A 12,059-nucleotide genomic window follows, 5' to 3' on the forward strand; every position below is an offset into this window, starting at 1 on the left:
TTTTTCCCCCACTGGTTCACAAGCATTAATATTGGGTGAATGCAATGCTGTGAGCAATTCATTCCTCAGTTAATGCTAGTTTTAAGCTATTAGCAGCTGGTTACTGCAAATGTTGCTAAAGATTTCTTAGGCATAATGTCTGCAAGATGAGGTGGGGTTTTGGAGTAAGTCCAGGTGGCCCTCTTCATCTCATTAAATCTTTGTGAGAAAAGATGAGCTTAAAGCAAGTCTTGGAAATAAGCATTGGTAATGACTTTTGATAAGATCTAGGCATTGGGAACCTAACTGCATAAATCAGGTGAAGATAGCCATTAGGGGAACACATAGCTGTGTGTTTCGAGCAGCATATGACAGAATCATATCAACAATGTGTCTGTTATGATTGCAATACTGTGTTGTAGATTATCGAATGCCTGAAAGAAATCAAGAAGCAGTTGAGTACCCGGTGCCACCAGAAGGTGTTTAAACTGCAGGAGACAGAGATGATGGATCCAGAACTGGACTACACGCTCATGAGAGTCTGCAAGCAGATGATCAAGGTAATGGTAGCGTGCTGATTTAAGAGGGTGAGGTTGGGGTGCAAGAGCTCTACCCGTTTTGAGATTCCCATAAAGGCTTGTTTACAAGACTGCTGTGTTGTTTCAGAAGTATGATTGCTTTTTTGCAAAGTAATCAGTTTCTTAACTCTGAATCAGGCTGAGGTTTCTTCAGGGCTCTTCTCTTCAAATGTACTTCCTCCAAATATCTGATCAAAGCCTGTGCACTAATAAATTCCTTCCTAACTGCCAGCAGAATTGAGGAGGAAGTCTGTGCTGAGGCTTCTAATACAGTTTTCATCTGGTCAGTTTGGATTTGGATTGGCTTCTAGCAAAGGTGAAGAAGTTATGATTACAGAGAGGAGTAACATCTTCAGTTTGCTGCCGACCTGGTGCACACAGACTTTCATCAAACTGATGAAGCAGGCAAAATCATGCAAAACTTAAAATTAGCAATGCTGGCTTGAAGTGGTACCACGTGGAAAGCAGCAGTGAATGTTAATACAAGACACTCTTGCACAGTAGCCAGAATTGCAAGGCCTGAAACACTAGTATGTGTGGTCTGGATGCAGTACCCTGAGTCCGTATTGTGGCCGAAGCAGAATATCTTGAGAATTTATTGCTCTCCAGTACAGACTCACGCTTTTTAAAAAAGACCTGTGATCTCACCAAAATGGTGAGGATTAGAAGATGCAACAGCCTTATCTTACACCCACAGAATTAGTTTCTAACAAAAGAAATTAGTACCTTGGTCTGAATTTTGGGTAAGCTGGTTCACTTTTGACTATCTAATTCAGGGCAGGAATGGGCAAATTAGTATCAGTGAGCTGTTCTCTGCTTTCTAGTTCTGTATGGTCTGTCTTAGTCCTGAGTGTTACTAACGAAGTCTTTACCTGTTGCTTTGTCCAGCCAGCATTTGTGCAGAACAGCAGTATGTGTATAGGCTTAAAAGATTCCCTTTTTAGTGTCTAAAATAAAGGGGAGCGAAAGTAGTTGGGTGTATAATTTGGTGGGTATTTCTTGCAAAGTGTGCTCTAACTTAACAGAAAATAAAGGCAAATTGCTTTTGATACTGCCAACACAAGCTGGTGCCTAGAAGCCAGTCAAGACTGTACGGCTTAGTGCTCAGCAAGCAGAGATATTCGTGCCCGTAGTCAATTTAGAGAGTAGCACTGTTCTTTTTAATAGGAGGTGTTGGGGCTAGGGAGTGTGTCTGTATACCTCTGGGTTGGGCAGGTGGTTATTCTTTTCCATGAATATAGTTGTTTTGGTTTTTTTTCCCCTCAAGTGCTTAGTGATGAAACTTGGGGTTTTGGTTTTTTTTCTGTAGCGGTTTTGTCCAGAGGCAGACTCAAAAAATATGTTGCAGTGTTTGAAACAAAACAAGAACAGTGAAGTGATGGATCCTAAATGCAAGCAAATGATTACCAAGCGCCAGATTACACAGAACACAGGTACCCTCTTCTGAAAAAAACTTTCTGCCTGAGCCGTTGAGTGGTCTCTGCATGGCTGACAGAATATTTGCTTTGTTTTACTCTCCTTCGTGGTTGTCAGAGCACACACTGACTTTATTCAGTCAAGTTCTTGAGGGTCAGCATGCGTTATTGGATCCACTTTATTCCTGAAGCTCTTACCTCACAAGTTAAAATTCTGTTGTGAAAAAATATTTTTCCCCGAAATTAAATGTATCAGTGGCACAACGTCATCCGGGAAATTTCTATCAAATCTCTGAGTGTTATGTTCTGTAATCTGAAGAGATGTGTACTCCAATGAAGTTCTGTCATCTTTCCCGGTTAGATTACCGCTTAAATCCAGTGCTCAGGAAGGCGTGCAAAGCAGACATACCGAAATTCTGCCAAAATATCCTGAATAGGGCCAAGGATGATACAGAGTTGGAAGGACAAGTCATCTCATGCCTGAAGTTGAAATACGCAGACCAGGTGAGTAGAGCTGGTGCATGCAAATGAGAAGCTGTGCAGGATTGTGCTGATCAACAGTCACTGAATAACAAATCAAACTTGGGCTTGGTGTGTTCGATGTATGTGACAGGCTGTACATAAATGAGTTTTCACACTCCTATACAAGTGTTACAGAATACACAGGTTAAAATGCAAGGTGATTGATTTCTGAAAATAAAGGTCATTGAGTGGGTTAATGACTTTCTCCGCTTAATAGCGTCTCTCTCCAGACTGCGAGGACCAAATTCGAGTGATAATCCAGGAATCGGCTCTTGATTATCGGCTGGATCCCCAACTTCAAATGCACTGTTCTGAAGAGGTAGGAGTAGCAGCTCAGCAGCTACTTTTTCAGGATGGAAACTCCCTTCATGAAACAGATTTTGTTTCTTAAAGCATGAACTGTCCTGATAATTAAAACAGACAAAAACCCCCTTTGAACTGCTTCTAGCTAGTCAGGCTCTCTGCTTGTCATTTTTGTCCAGTGTGCAAGAATTGCAGTTTCCTGTGCAGTGCTAATATAAAATCAATTTTTTCAGCTGGGATCTCATCAGTACTCGTGACTATGGAAAAATACTGCTTCCCTGTTGTAAAAAAATGTGTGCTGGTTCTCTGGTCTTGTCAACCTTAACTGAAATACAGTCAGATTTTGAGCTTTCACTTTTGAAAGCCGAATCAGCCATGTCTCAAGTATTGCTTATTTCATATCTTAACATTATTTTTACGCTGTTTTCCTCCCAGCTTTCCTCTCAGTACAGTAACATTGACTCCTTGCTGTTGGGTTTCGAAGGGTATGCATATTGCATGAGCCAAGCTGCATTTGGCTCTGGGGATTCGGGGGGGGGGGGGGGACTGTCTCATTGTGTGCTCTCTAGCTGCACCCTGTGATGAACTGGTACACTGAGATATAAATGTGCTAAAAGGCTGAATAATTGTTGTGAACTACTTACGTTAAAATACCTTTTTCAAAATAGATTTCCAACTTGTGTGCAGAAGAAGCAGCAGCTCAGGAGCAGACTGGGCAGGTGGAAGAATGTCTGAAAGTGAATCTGCTGAAAATAAAAACTGAAATGTGCAAGAAGGTAAAGGAAATAAATTGAATGTGCTCTAGAAGGCATCCCGCCCCTGCAGAAGTCGGGTCATTTTTCCAGATCACAGCCCAGGCCATGTTCTAGCTAGTATGAAGCCAGAGCTCTGCAAATTTCCTTACACATCTCATTTCTGGCCTGCAGAGATTCAATTCAATTTCAGTTTGCCAGTGAAAATTGTGCCGACAGTGCTTCCTTTGCAATTCCAGGCTTCGATCCTTTCTTGATTATGGTCGCCAAAGTTTCTTGTTACTAATCTGTTTTCTGTTGCTGTCTCCATTGCAGGCTTCCTGAGTGCTGGGTATGGCCTAGGCACTGGCTATGATCAAGGGCTGTATGAGTTGCCCCCGTGGCTGTGGCACCTTATTTCAGTTCTAACTGAAGTAACCCTGGCATATTGACTTCGTATTTTAGATTAATATGGGTATTTTAATGACCACAACTATGGTAACCCTTATAAACCAGGACATTTAATCCAGCCTAAACCAGCATTCATAGCCTCATCCAGGGACAGTGGCGTTTTTTTTCACGATCCTGGATTTAAAAAGATGATGCATCTTTCAGAAACAGAGCAGTATGAGTTTTGTTCTCTCTCCTTTTTTTGAGATGTACTTGTAATTCCCCCCTCCCTAGGAAGTGCTCAACATGCTGAAAGAAAGCAAAGCAGATATATTTGTTGACCCAGTGCTCCACACAGCCTGTGCCCTAGACATCAAACACCACTGTGCTGCCATTCCACCAGGGAGAGGACGCCGTAAGTGCTCGTGCTTTACTCGTATAACCTTTCAGTCCTGAGGGCCTTAATGCTGGTAAGAGAATGCAGCCTATCTTAGGTAGTGGATCTTTTCACCAGTCCTTTGCGGGTAATGAAGTGGAATGGCTGCAGAGGTGGTAGATGCCACTAGAAGATGGCTATCAAGAAGGTCTTTCCTTGTGTTCAGGGTGGGACCGGTTCTTCAATCCTGATATAATATCCTTGCAGCCTTATCTGCAAATTTAATCAGTATATTTTATATTCCATCATTCATATGATTACTGAGAATAGTGTGTGATACGAGATCCGTAACCCTTTTGTAAAATCCCTCCTCAGTTAAAGCCTGTTGAAAACAAGCTCTTAATAGACGTGGACTGAAGTACATGGACTCATTTTTCAGTGAGGTTTATCTCCCACCCTATATCAGCTTCACACAGGATACAGCTCCCAAGCTTAAGCTTGCTTATGACAGTGTTACATCGGACTGCATCAAAAGCTTTCCTGGAACTAAGCTGCTTCTCTTGCAGAAGCAAATCAATTTGGTTTCACAAGATTCATTCGTAGCTAACCCCCTTGGTCCTTCTTTCTTTATGTCAGTCTTTGTCCATGGTCGGCTTCTTTGTTTCAGTATTTTTGACAGACAAAATTAAACTGAAGTCCTTTGATCCTCTTTTTTCTTTGCTTAAATGTACCATTTTTTTTCTTTTCCAATATTACAGAGGGTAGGTAATCTTTACTACATTTTGTAAGTTCACTTAGCAGCTAAAGGCTTTGAGACTTCAGCAACTGTTCCAAGTCCCCTAAGACTGAGTTCATCAGGTTCAGACCACTTGAAACATCATTTATTTATTTCCTAACCCATTCTTTCCCTGTTTGAGGTCGAGCTCTTGTACTTTGTTACTGTTACTACGTTAGTATGGCTGTTTAAGGAAAGCTAGTGAGGAAAAAAGTTCTGAACTTTCCCATCTTTCTGAGTTTATCTGGCATTAAAAATAGCAGCCAAGTATTTTCCTGATCATTATCTTTCGTGCTGGTTACTGAATGCCTTCCTGAACTTCTGGATATCCTTTATTCCTGTTTTGTCGTAATTCTTTTGATGTGTGTTCTGACGCGTTTGCACTGAAGGTATGCAGAAGTTTGTAGCTTAGAGAGGGATCTGCCTCCGAGTGTTTGAACTGACAATTGTGTTTAAAAAGTCTGGAGTTAGCTTAAAGTTTGCAGCCTGTTTGCTATGAACAAAATAACTCTTCAGTGCAAAGCAGAAAGCATCCAATTAGGGATTATTCAAGTAAGGTAGTGTAAGTATAAAATAATTGTCAGTGTCTCATATGAGCATATAAAAGAGCTTATGAATTAGCCAAGGCGCCCCGTAGGCACCCAGAACATTGGGATCCCATTTCCTTTGTACAGAACTGTGCGAAAACTCAGGAAGTTAAACCTTTCCAAAACATTTTGTTGATCAAAAGAAATTCCTAACAAGCCTAAGGAGATACACTGTTTTTTCCTGAGCTGAATTTGATCTTAGTTTTCTCTAAAGGGTAGTGGCGTGGAATTTAGAGTACAGCTCATTGAAGGTGCAAATTTGTAAGACTTGATAAAGTTGCATGAATTACATCTTGGATACCTACCGTAATTTCATTTTGGAAGTCAAAATTCCTTGCACCTCAAAATGCAATATTAATCATGAATCTTAGTGAAATTGCTAGCCTCAAGGGTACAACAGGGCTTCGTATCCAGTCTGTCAGGCTGGCTAGTCTGTTTAGAAAGCTATGTAACAGTCAGCCTTCAGTAGAATTGAAGTGTCCCTTTCCAGCAGCCTTTCCGTAGCGTGTTGTTGAAGCCAGCGTTTCTATTTTGTGACACCATCTTCTCCACATTACAGAAATGTCATGCTTAATGGAAGCTCTGGAAGATAAGCGTGTGAGGTTGCAGCCTGAATGCAAGAAACGCCTTAATGATCGTATTGAAATGTGGAGCTATGCTGCAAAGGTGACTATGTAAAGGATTTCAGTAAACTACCTCCTTTTTTTTTTTGCATTGGATCTTTCTGTTGCAAGCTATTTATGAGAAGTTTCAACTGTAATGAAATTCTTGTCTCTGAAGTTAGTATTTTGAGTTTGGTCCAGAAAAATTGAAATCAGGTCTCCTTTTTTGAACTTATATACCTTACTCTCTCAGTGTCTGGGATGCATCCCCACAGTGCAGAATTAAACTGTCTTTTGTGCACACAGGGCTTGGTCTGCTGTAGAGAAGGTCTGGGGCAATGAAATAGGGTCAGCAGAACTTCCTGTTAACAAAGCTGTCTCCTGAGCAGCAGTTCCTTCAGATGAATCATTGCAGGCCTGCTTGTTTGTGGTTCAGGCCAAGTCTGACGATGACAGGAGGCAATAGCGGTACCGGAGACTAAACTTGACAAATGCCGAGGCTGAGGGTCGCATGGAGAGCGCAGCTTGGCTCATTTATTCCCTTCTCACCTCCAGGTTGCCCCAGCAGAAGGCTTTTCTGACCTTGCCATGCAAGTTATGACCTCTCCGTCCAAGAATTACATACTGTCTGTGATCACGGTCGGCATCTGCGTACTCTTCCTGATCGGCCTGATGTGTGGACGCATCACCAAGCGGGTGACAAGAGAGCTCAAGGACAGGTAGAGCCTGGATTGCCTGCTGAAGAAATGCCTGCCCAGTGCCCAGTTTTGTACAGCCCTCCTCTGTATAGTCTACCCACCCCCTCTTGTGAGAGGAGAATAAAAAAAAAAAAAAAAAAAAAAAATTAGAACAGCAGCAGGTGTTGGCTCAGTTTTCCCATCCTGGATCTCATCCACAGCATCTTCATCCTATGAAAATTTGTGTGCAACATTGGCAGCCCAGCCAGCAGCTTTTATTACCCCTTTGTTAGCAGACTCTCGTTTACCTGCCTGTAGACAAGTCTCTATTGTACTGTTGGAACTGCCTTCACTCTCCAAATCAGACTGATATGACCTGCAGCTCAAGCAGTTTTTAAGTAAATTTTTAAAGAAAGACATACCGACTATATGATTTAGGTAATGGTTCATACTGAAATCTAGTCATCCTCTGTGGCTGGGTGAAATTGAGGCAGGAAATTAAAGGGTAAATTGCATCTTACACCACAGTTGGCCTTGTTTTGGACATCTTGCTCATCTTATGTAAAGCATCTTCAGAGCATAGTCTTGGACAACCTAAGGACACCAGTCACTGGTGTCATCTTCTAATGAATATCCTGCTTTTGTTACTGTGGATTTTTTTGGCTGAAAAGATGTCCTCCCTTTCTTCCTCTGCCACTCACAAGATAGAATAAAATACTGACCAGGATCAAACACCCATGTGAGCTGTACAACTTGTATTTCAGTAGATTAAAGACACGGTGTAGACGCGAGGCATGTAGAGCCTGTCAGTAGTGTACGGCGCTGCTGTCAGCGGGCATTAAGTGCCCTGATCAGTTACTCGGTCAACTTTTTTATTAGGGATGATGCAGTAAAATTCTAACACTCCTTTTATTTTTACCTCGCTGCTGCTAAGCTATTACCCTTCCGAATTAACTATTACAGATGGTATTGACGCGCTGGCAGTACGGTGCTTTGTCAGTGATGCAGAAAGCGACTGAATGCTCAACGTGCTCTATCTGTAAAACGGTTACTTGTGGGCCAGTGCGGTGGTTTGTACGGTGGTTTGTAACTGGCCTGTCTGGGTCTCGATGGTTCGAATGGTAGCACTGAAGAGTGTTTTTCGTTTCCACAGCTACAATTAATAAGGGATAGCAACTGGCGTTTTCTGGGATGTAGGACACAGGTGCTGGTCCAGAAGGCCAAGCAGGAGTGGATGGGAGGATGATAGTGTTGTAGGAAAGGCAGAAACAGCTGGATCTTTAAGGGAAGTAGCTTTCACACTGTTACCATCAGGGCATGCGCTCTCGCTGTATATAGTTACACTCCCAGAATGTGATACTCGCACCTGAGAGCCCAAAGAAGGTGTTTTAGAAAAGCTGCACCAGTAGTTGTGGCCTCTTCTGACCATCACCTCTGCTCCTCGAGTACAAGGAGGTGTGGAGGTCACAAGCCACGTGCTTTGGCTGAAACATTGAGTGTGTTGGTGAAATCTAGAAGTGACTGCACGAGAGTCCGTGTGTACAGTAGGATACGCTTTATTCGCCTTTTAGATGTGCTCACCTGCGTGTGCTGCAGCAAAAATCATGTGCCTGAAAGTGTCCAACTTAGGCTGATGCTTGTACCATAACTTTATTTTCCCACTTAGTGCACTGCTAGGTAAGACCTGACACTTCCAGTTCTCCGTGTCGTTCTCTAGAAGAACAGCGGAGGTGGTTTTGAGACTTTTTGGAGTGTGGACCAGCTGATTCTGATGATGCTGCGTGAACAGAATGGCGTATAGAAAATACTATGAGCTTTTGCCGCAACTGAAGCTTTTTGCCAACGTACCTTCATCCCACTCTGAGGATGGACAGCAAACTATTAGTGATATGGTTTTAGACTTACTACGCTAGTGAGTCTTTCACAAACATTTCTGTTTTTTTATCAAAGCATTATGAACACAAGGCAACCAGTAGAGAAAGTCTGAGCAATGAAGGTTCAGTGGAGAATTAGTGCATGGTAGGATTCCAGTTAAGTGGTTAGGTAGAGCCGAAATTAAGCCTGAATTTTTTCTCTCGCCCCTCTTCCCTGGTGCTAATGGAGCTTAACTGGCCCTCTCTCAATGTGAAGTGGAGCAGAAGAGGGACGGTTGATCGTGTCTCTTGAGGTAGCACAGGTGTATAACACCACAAACGTTAGTTTGGCAATTATAAGTATATATTGTTTCACTTGACGGAGTGCTGAAATTATTGCTGTAGAGATGGGTGTGTTTGCAGAGCTGCCGGCAAGGGAAGTGGGATCTTTGTGCAGCCTGGCTTGCTTGGCACAAGTCCTGCTTCTCGAAATGTCTATCAGGCATAATTAAATTGCTGTCAGAGGGCTTTTTTTAAACTGTTGTGACTTTCTGAAAAGGCGTTTTGTAACCTGATTAGCTTGAAAAGCCTAATTAGATGGTTTATTGTCTAGAAATAGCATCTTCCACTAAATTCCAAAACACATTGCAGTGAAAATTGTAGGTTTGTAGCCATAGTTCTGAATGTAAACCCTGTTCAGCTCTGAAGGTGACTTTCTTCACAGCTCTGAAGGCGACTTTCTTTACTTTCAGATACAAGGCTTTCTGGGGTTTTTTTGCTTTTTAATTTAGAGAAGGTTAAGGTAAGGGTGCCTGGAGCGCGCTGCGTTAGGAGTCTGTGGCCTGTGGTCGGTGGTGTTTCTGACTGTGTCAGCAGGCTCACCTGGGAATTCGGTTTCGGTGCGAGTGCTCTGGGGTGGTGTTAGAGGTATGTGTGTGGAGGCCCTCTGAAGCAAAGGTAGGATGCTAAATAAATTTCTACATGATTTCCTCAGATGCCCTTTGTCACTGTAAGGGCACAGACCCGCCTTTTAAAGGTATGACACTGGCAAAGGGTCCAGGCCATTTTATCATTGAGCATCGTTATCTCTTCACGTTTTAAAATGGGGCCTCCTGCCACTGCCAGTGATGAAATTTGCTTTTTTCGTGACTAGAAATCTACCAGTCCCAGTCTTGAAACATCCTCCTCCTTTTCACGTTTACCTAAAAATCTGGAGGTCTCAAAAGCACAGAAGCCCACACAAGTACTCCTCCAAAAATAGCCTGCCTGTGCTGTTGCCCACACAACCTCTTGCCTGCAGGTACCCATTTTCCATTGCGGGGAAAGAAAGAAATGGTTGTAAGAAACACTGCTGTTGCCTTGAACTTGAGGAGGCTCTTGGAGAGCTGATGCTAAACGTGGTGATGCCGATGCCCCTGGGGGTGTATGGAAGGACTAGATGACTGGGACCTAGCAAGGCATGCAGCTCTCCGTTTCCCTCCTGCTGCTCCGAGGGTTAACAAGTTATGTTTCCTAAATGACAGCGCGTGTTTAGATGACGTGGGTTAAGGGGGACTGTGCATGATGCGCACCTTGTTACTTCACTCCTGCTAGCCCGTTAGTGTTCGTTCTCGTTGACCTTAATAAGCTTATTTATTGTTTACCTAGTGGGTCTCATCGAGTCCTTTTGCTGAGTTTCAACTTGGCATTCTCCTGCCTCGCCTCTGTCATTCAGGCTGCAGGAATAACTCCTCTGGGTAGGAAGAAAAGTCCTGTCCAGCGAGCTGAGGACCCGTATGTCTGTGTCGCTGCAAAGGGCTGGAAAAGCCCCAGTGGAGTTCAAATAATCCTGTAACAAAATTTAAGCGTTTCACCCAGAATCTGACACTTAAAAATCCATGCAAATAGAATCGGTCTTGTTCTGAAAGAATCCACAGTAAGTGCGTTGTACGAAAAATGACGGGGAGGAGTGAATGTCTCTAAGAGCAGAAACTAGCTGGGGGTGGGTGCGGAGGGAAGAAGTGCAGCAAGCCAGAGGGGTCACTCGAATCCCATAATGTTGTAGAGGAATCGTGTTCAAGTTGGACGGCGACTTCTGTTAAAACACAACTTTATTATTTAGTTGAAAGAAGATTGTAGTACTTCTTGTTTTTTGCTTTATCAGTTTTGTTTAAAAAAAAAAAAAGGTAGTTTTGAGGTGTGTGTGAGTGCATGGGTGTGGTATGAAACCGGAACCTTTCATCTAGCACTTCTGTCCCTATTTAAAATATAGCTCTGTGGACTCAAACAGCTGTAGTGTCGGTTTGTATAAAAGTACATTCTTAATTACGGGGTTTAAAATCTTCAAGGCAGCCCCCAGGTACCGATGTTTGTGCAGCCTCCCTGCGTGGAGGCCAAACCTGCCGGCTCGCTTCCGCTCATGAATCGTGGTTAGAGGGGACCCAAATCACACGCCCCCGGGGAAAGAATTCGGCTGGTACCCCTGTTTGCCCTATACTGGTAGAATTCCGCATCGTACCCGCTCTGTCGAGTTCCGAACGCTGCCTTGTGTGGGAGAGGGAGGAGTAATAACGTAGTGCCACTCCCTGGCCAAAGGCAGGTTGCTGTTTTCTCCTTCTACAACACCCGGCTTTCATTCCATAGCTGACCAAAAGCGAGAGATCCCTTCCTGGGTGGATCGCTGCACCCCGAAATCCCGCCCCAGGGCCCCCCTGTATTTGCTGAGTGGACGGGCTCGCCTGGCTCTCGCCTTGGGAAATACTGAACGTGGGGAAAAGGGAGAGGTGTGACTGTCGCCCGTAGACGCTCGCGCCCAATGGAGGCGATCAGAAGCTGTGACTGATGTTTGTCTTGGAGTGGACAGCGTACCAGAGAAACCAGAGCCGGGTTTTTCGGGGAGGTGAGGGGGTACCCCAGCACACCCCCGTCCCGTCCCCCTCGGGATGGCACTGCAGGCCTCCCCCACAGTGTACAAACCAGACCCAGCGGATTCCTGTTGTACAGCAGAAGCTGTTTGAACGTAGTCTCTCTTCTTTTTAGTTCTAAATGTGACATTAATGAGACTTTTTTTTTTTTGTAAATTGTTTTCCCTTTCTGTGTATAAATCCTGGCCGGTCCTTGTTTTGGTTTTGTTTTTTTTTACATGTTCATGCTGTGTAATTTTGAGATGTTGCTGAGATTCTGAACATAATAATGTGCATTTTTTTTCTGTACAGATGAAATGGGAGAATTTAATAAAAAGAGTCTGCAGGTTTTTACTTGTTGTAGTTTATTTCTTAGGGCTGGTCGCGCC

The 12,059-nt window shown here is 43.5% G+C and overlaps 1 protein-coding gene across 1 annotated transcript in view; it reads left to right on the forward strand.

The window, feature by feature from the left end:
• The window catches only part of GLG1 (golgi glycoprotein 1), a 91,118-nt gene extending 79,098 nt beyond the window's left edge, over positions 1 to 12,020 (forward strand). The window contains exons 19-26 of the mRNA XM_076349437.1: positions 402 to 539; positions 1,867 to 1,990; positions 2,334 to 2,476; positions 2,712 to 2,813; positions 3,466 to 3,573; positions 4,213 to 4,333; positions 6,216 to 6,322; positions 6,814 to 12,020. Coding sequence (XP_076205552.1) covers positions 402 to 539; positions 1,867 to 1,990; positions 2,334 to 2,476; positions 2,712 to 2,813; positions 3,466 to 3,573; positions 4,213 to 4,333; positions 6,216 to 6,322; positions 6,814 to 6,981 — 1,011 coding nt within the window. The 3' untranslated portion in view covers positions 6,982 to 12,020. The remainder of the gene's footprint in view (positions 1 to 401; positions 540 to 1,866; positions 1,991 to 2,333; positions 2,477 to 2,711; positions 2,814 to 3,465; positions 3,574 to 4,212; positions 4,334 to 6,215; positions 6,323 to 6,813) is intronic.
• The last annotated feature ends 39 nt before the right edge of the window (positions 12,021 to 12,059 follow it).

Source organism: Aptenodytes patagonicus, chromosome 11, assembly GCF_965638725.1.
Source record: "Aptenodytes patagonicus chromosome 11, bAptPat1.pri.cur, whole genome shotgun sequence".
Classification (NCBI taxonomy): domain Eukaryota; kingdom Metazoa; phylum Chordata; class Aves; order Sphenisciformes; family Spheniscidae; genus Aptenodytes; species Aptenodytes patagonicus.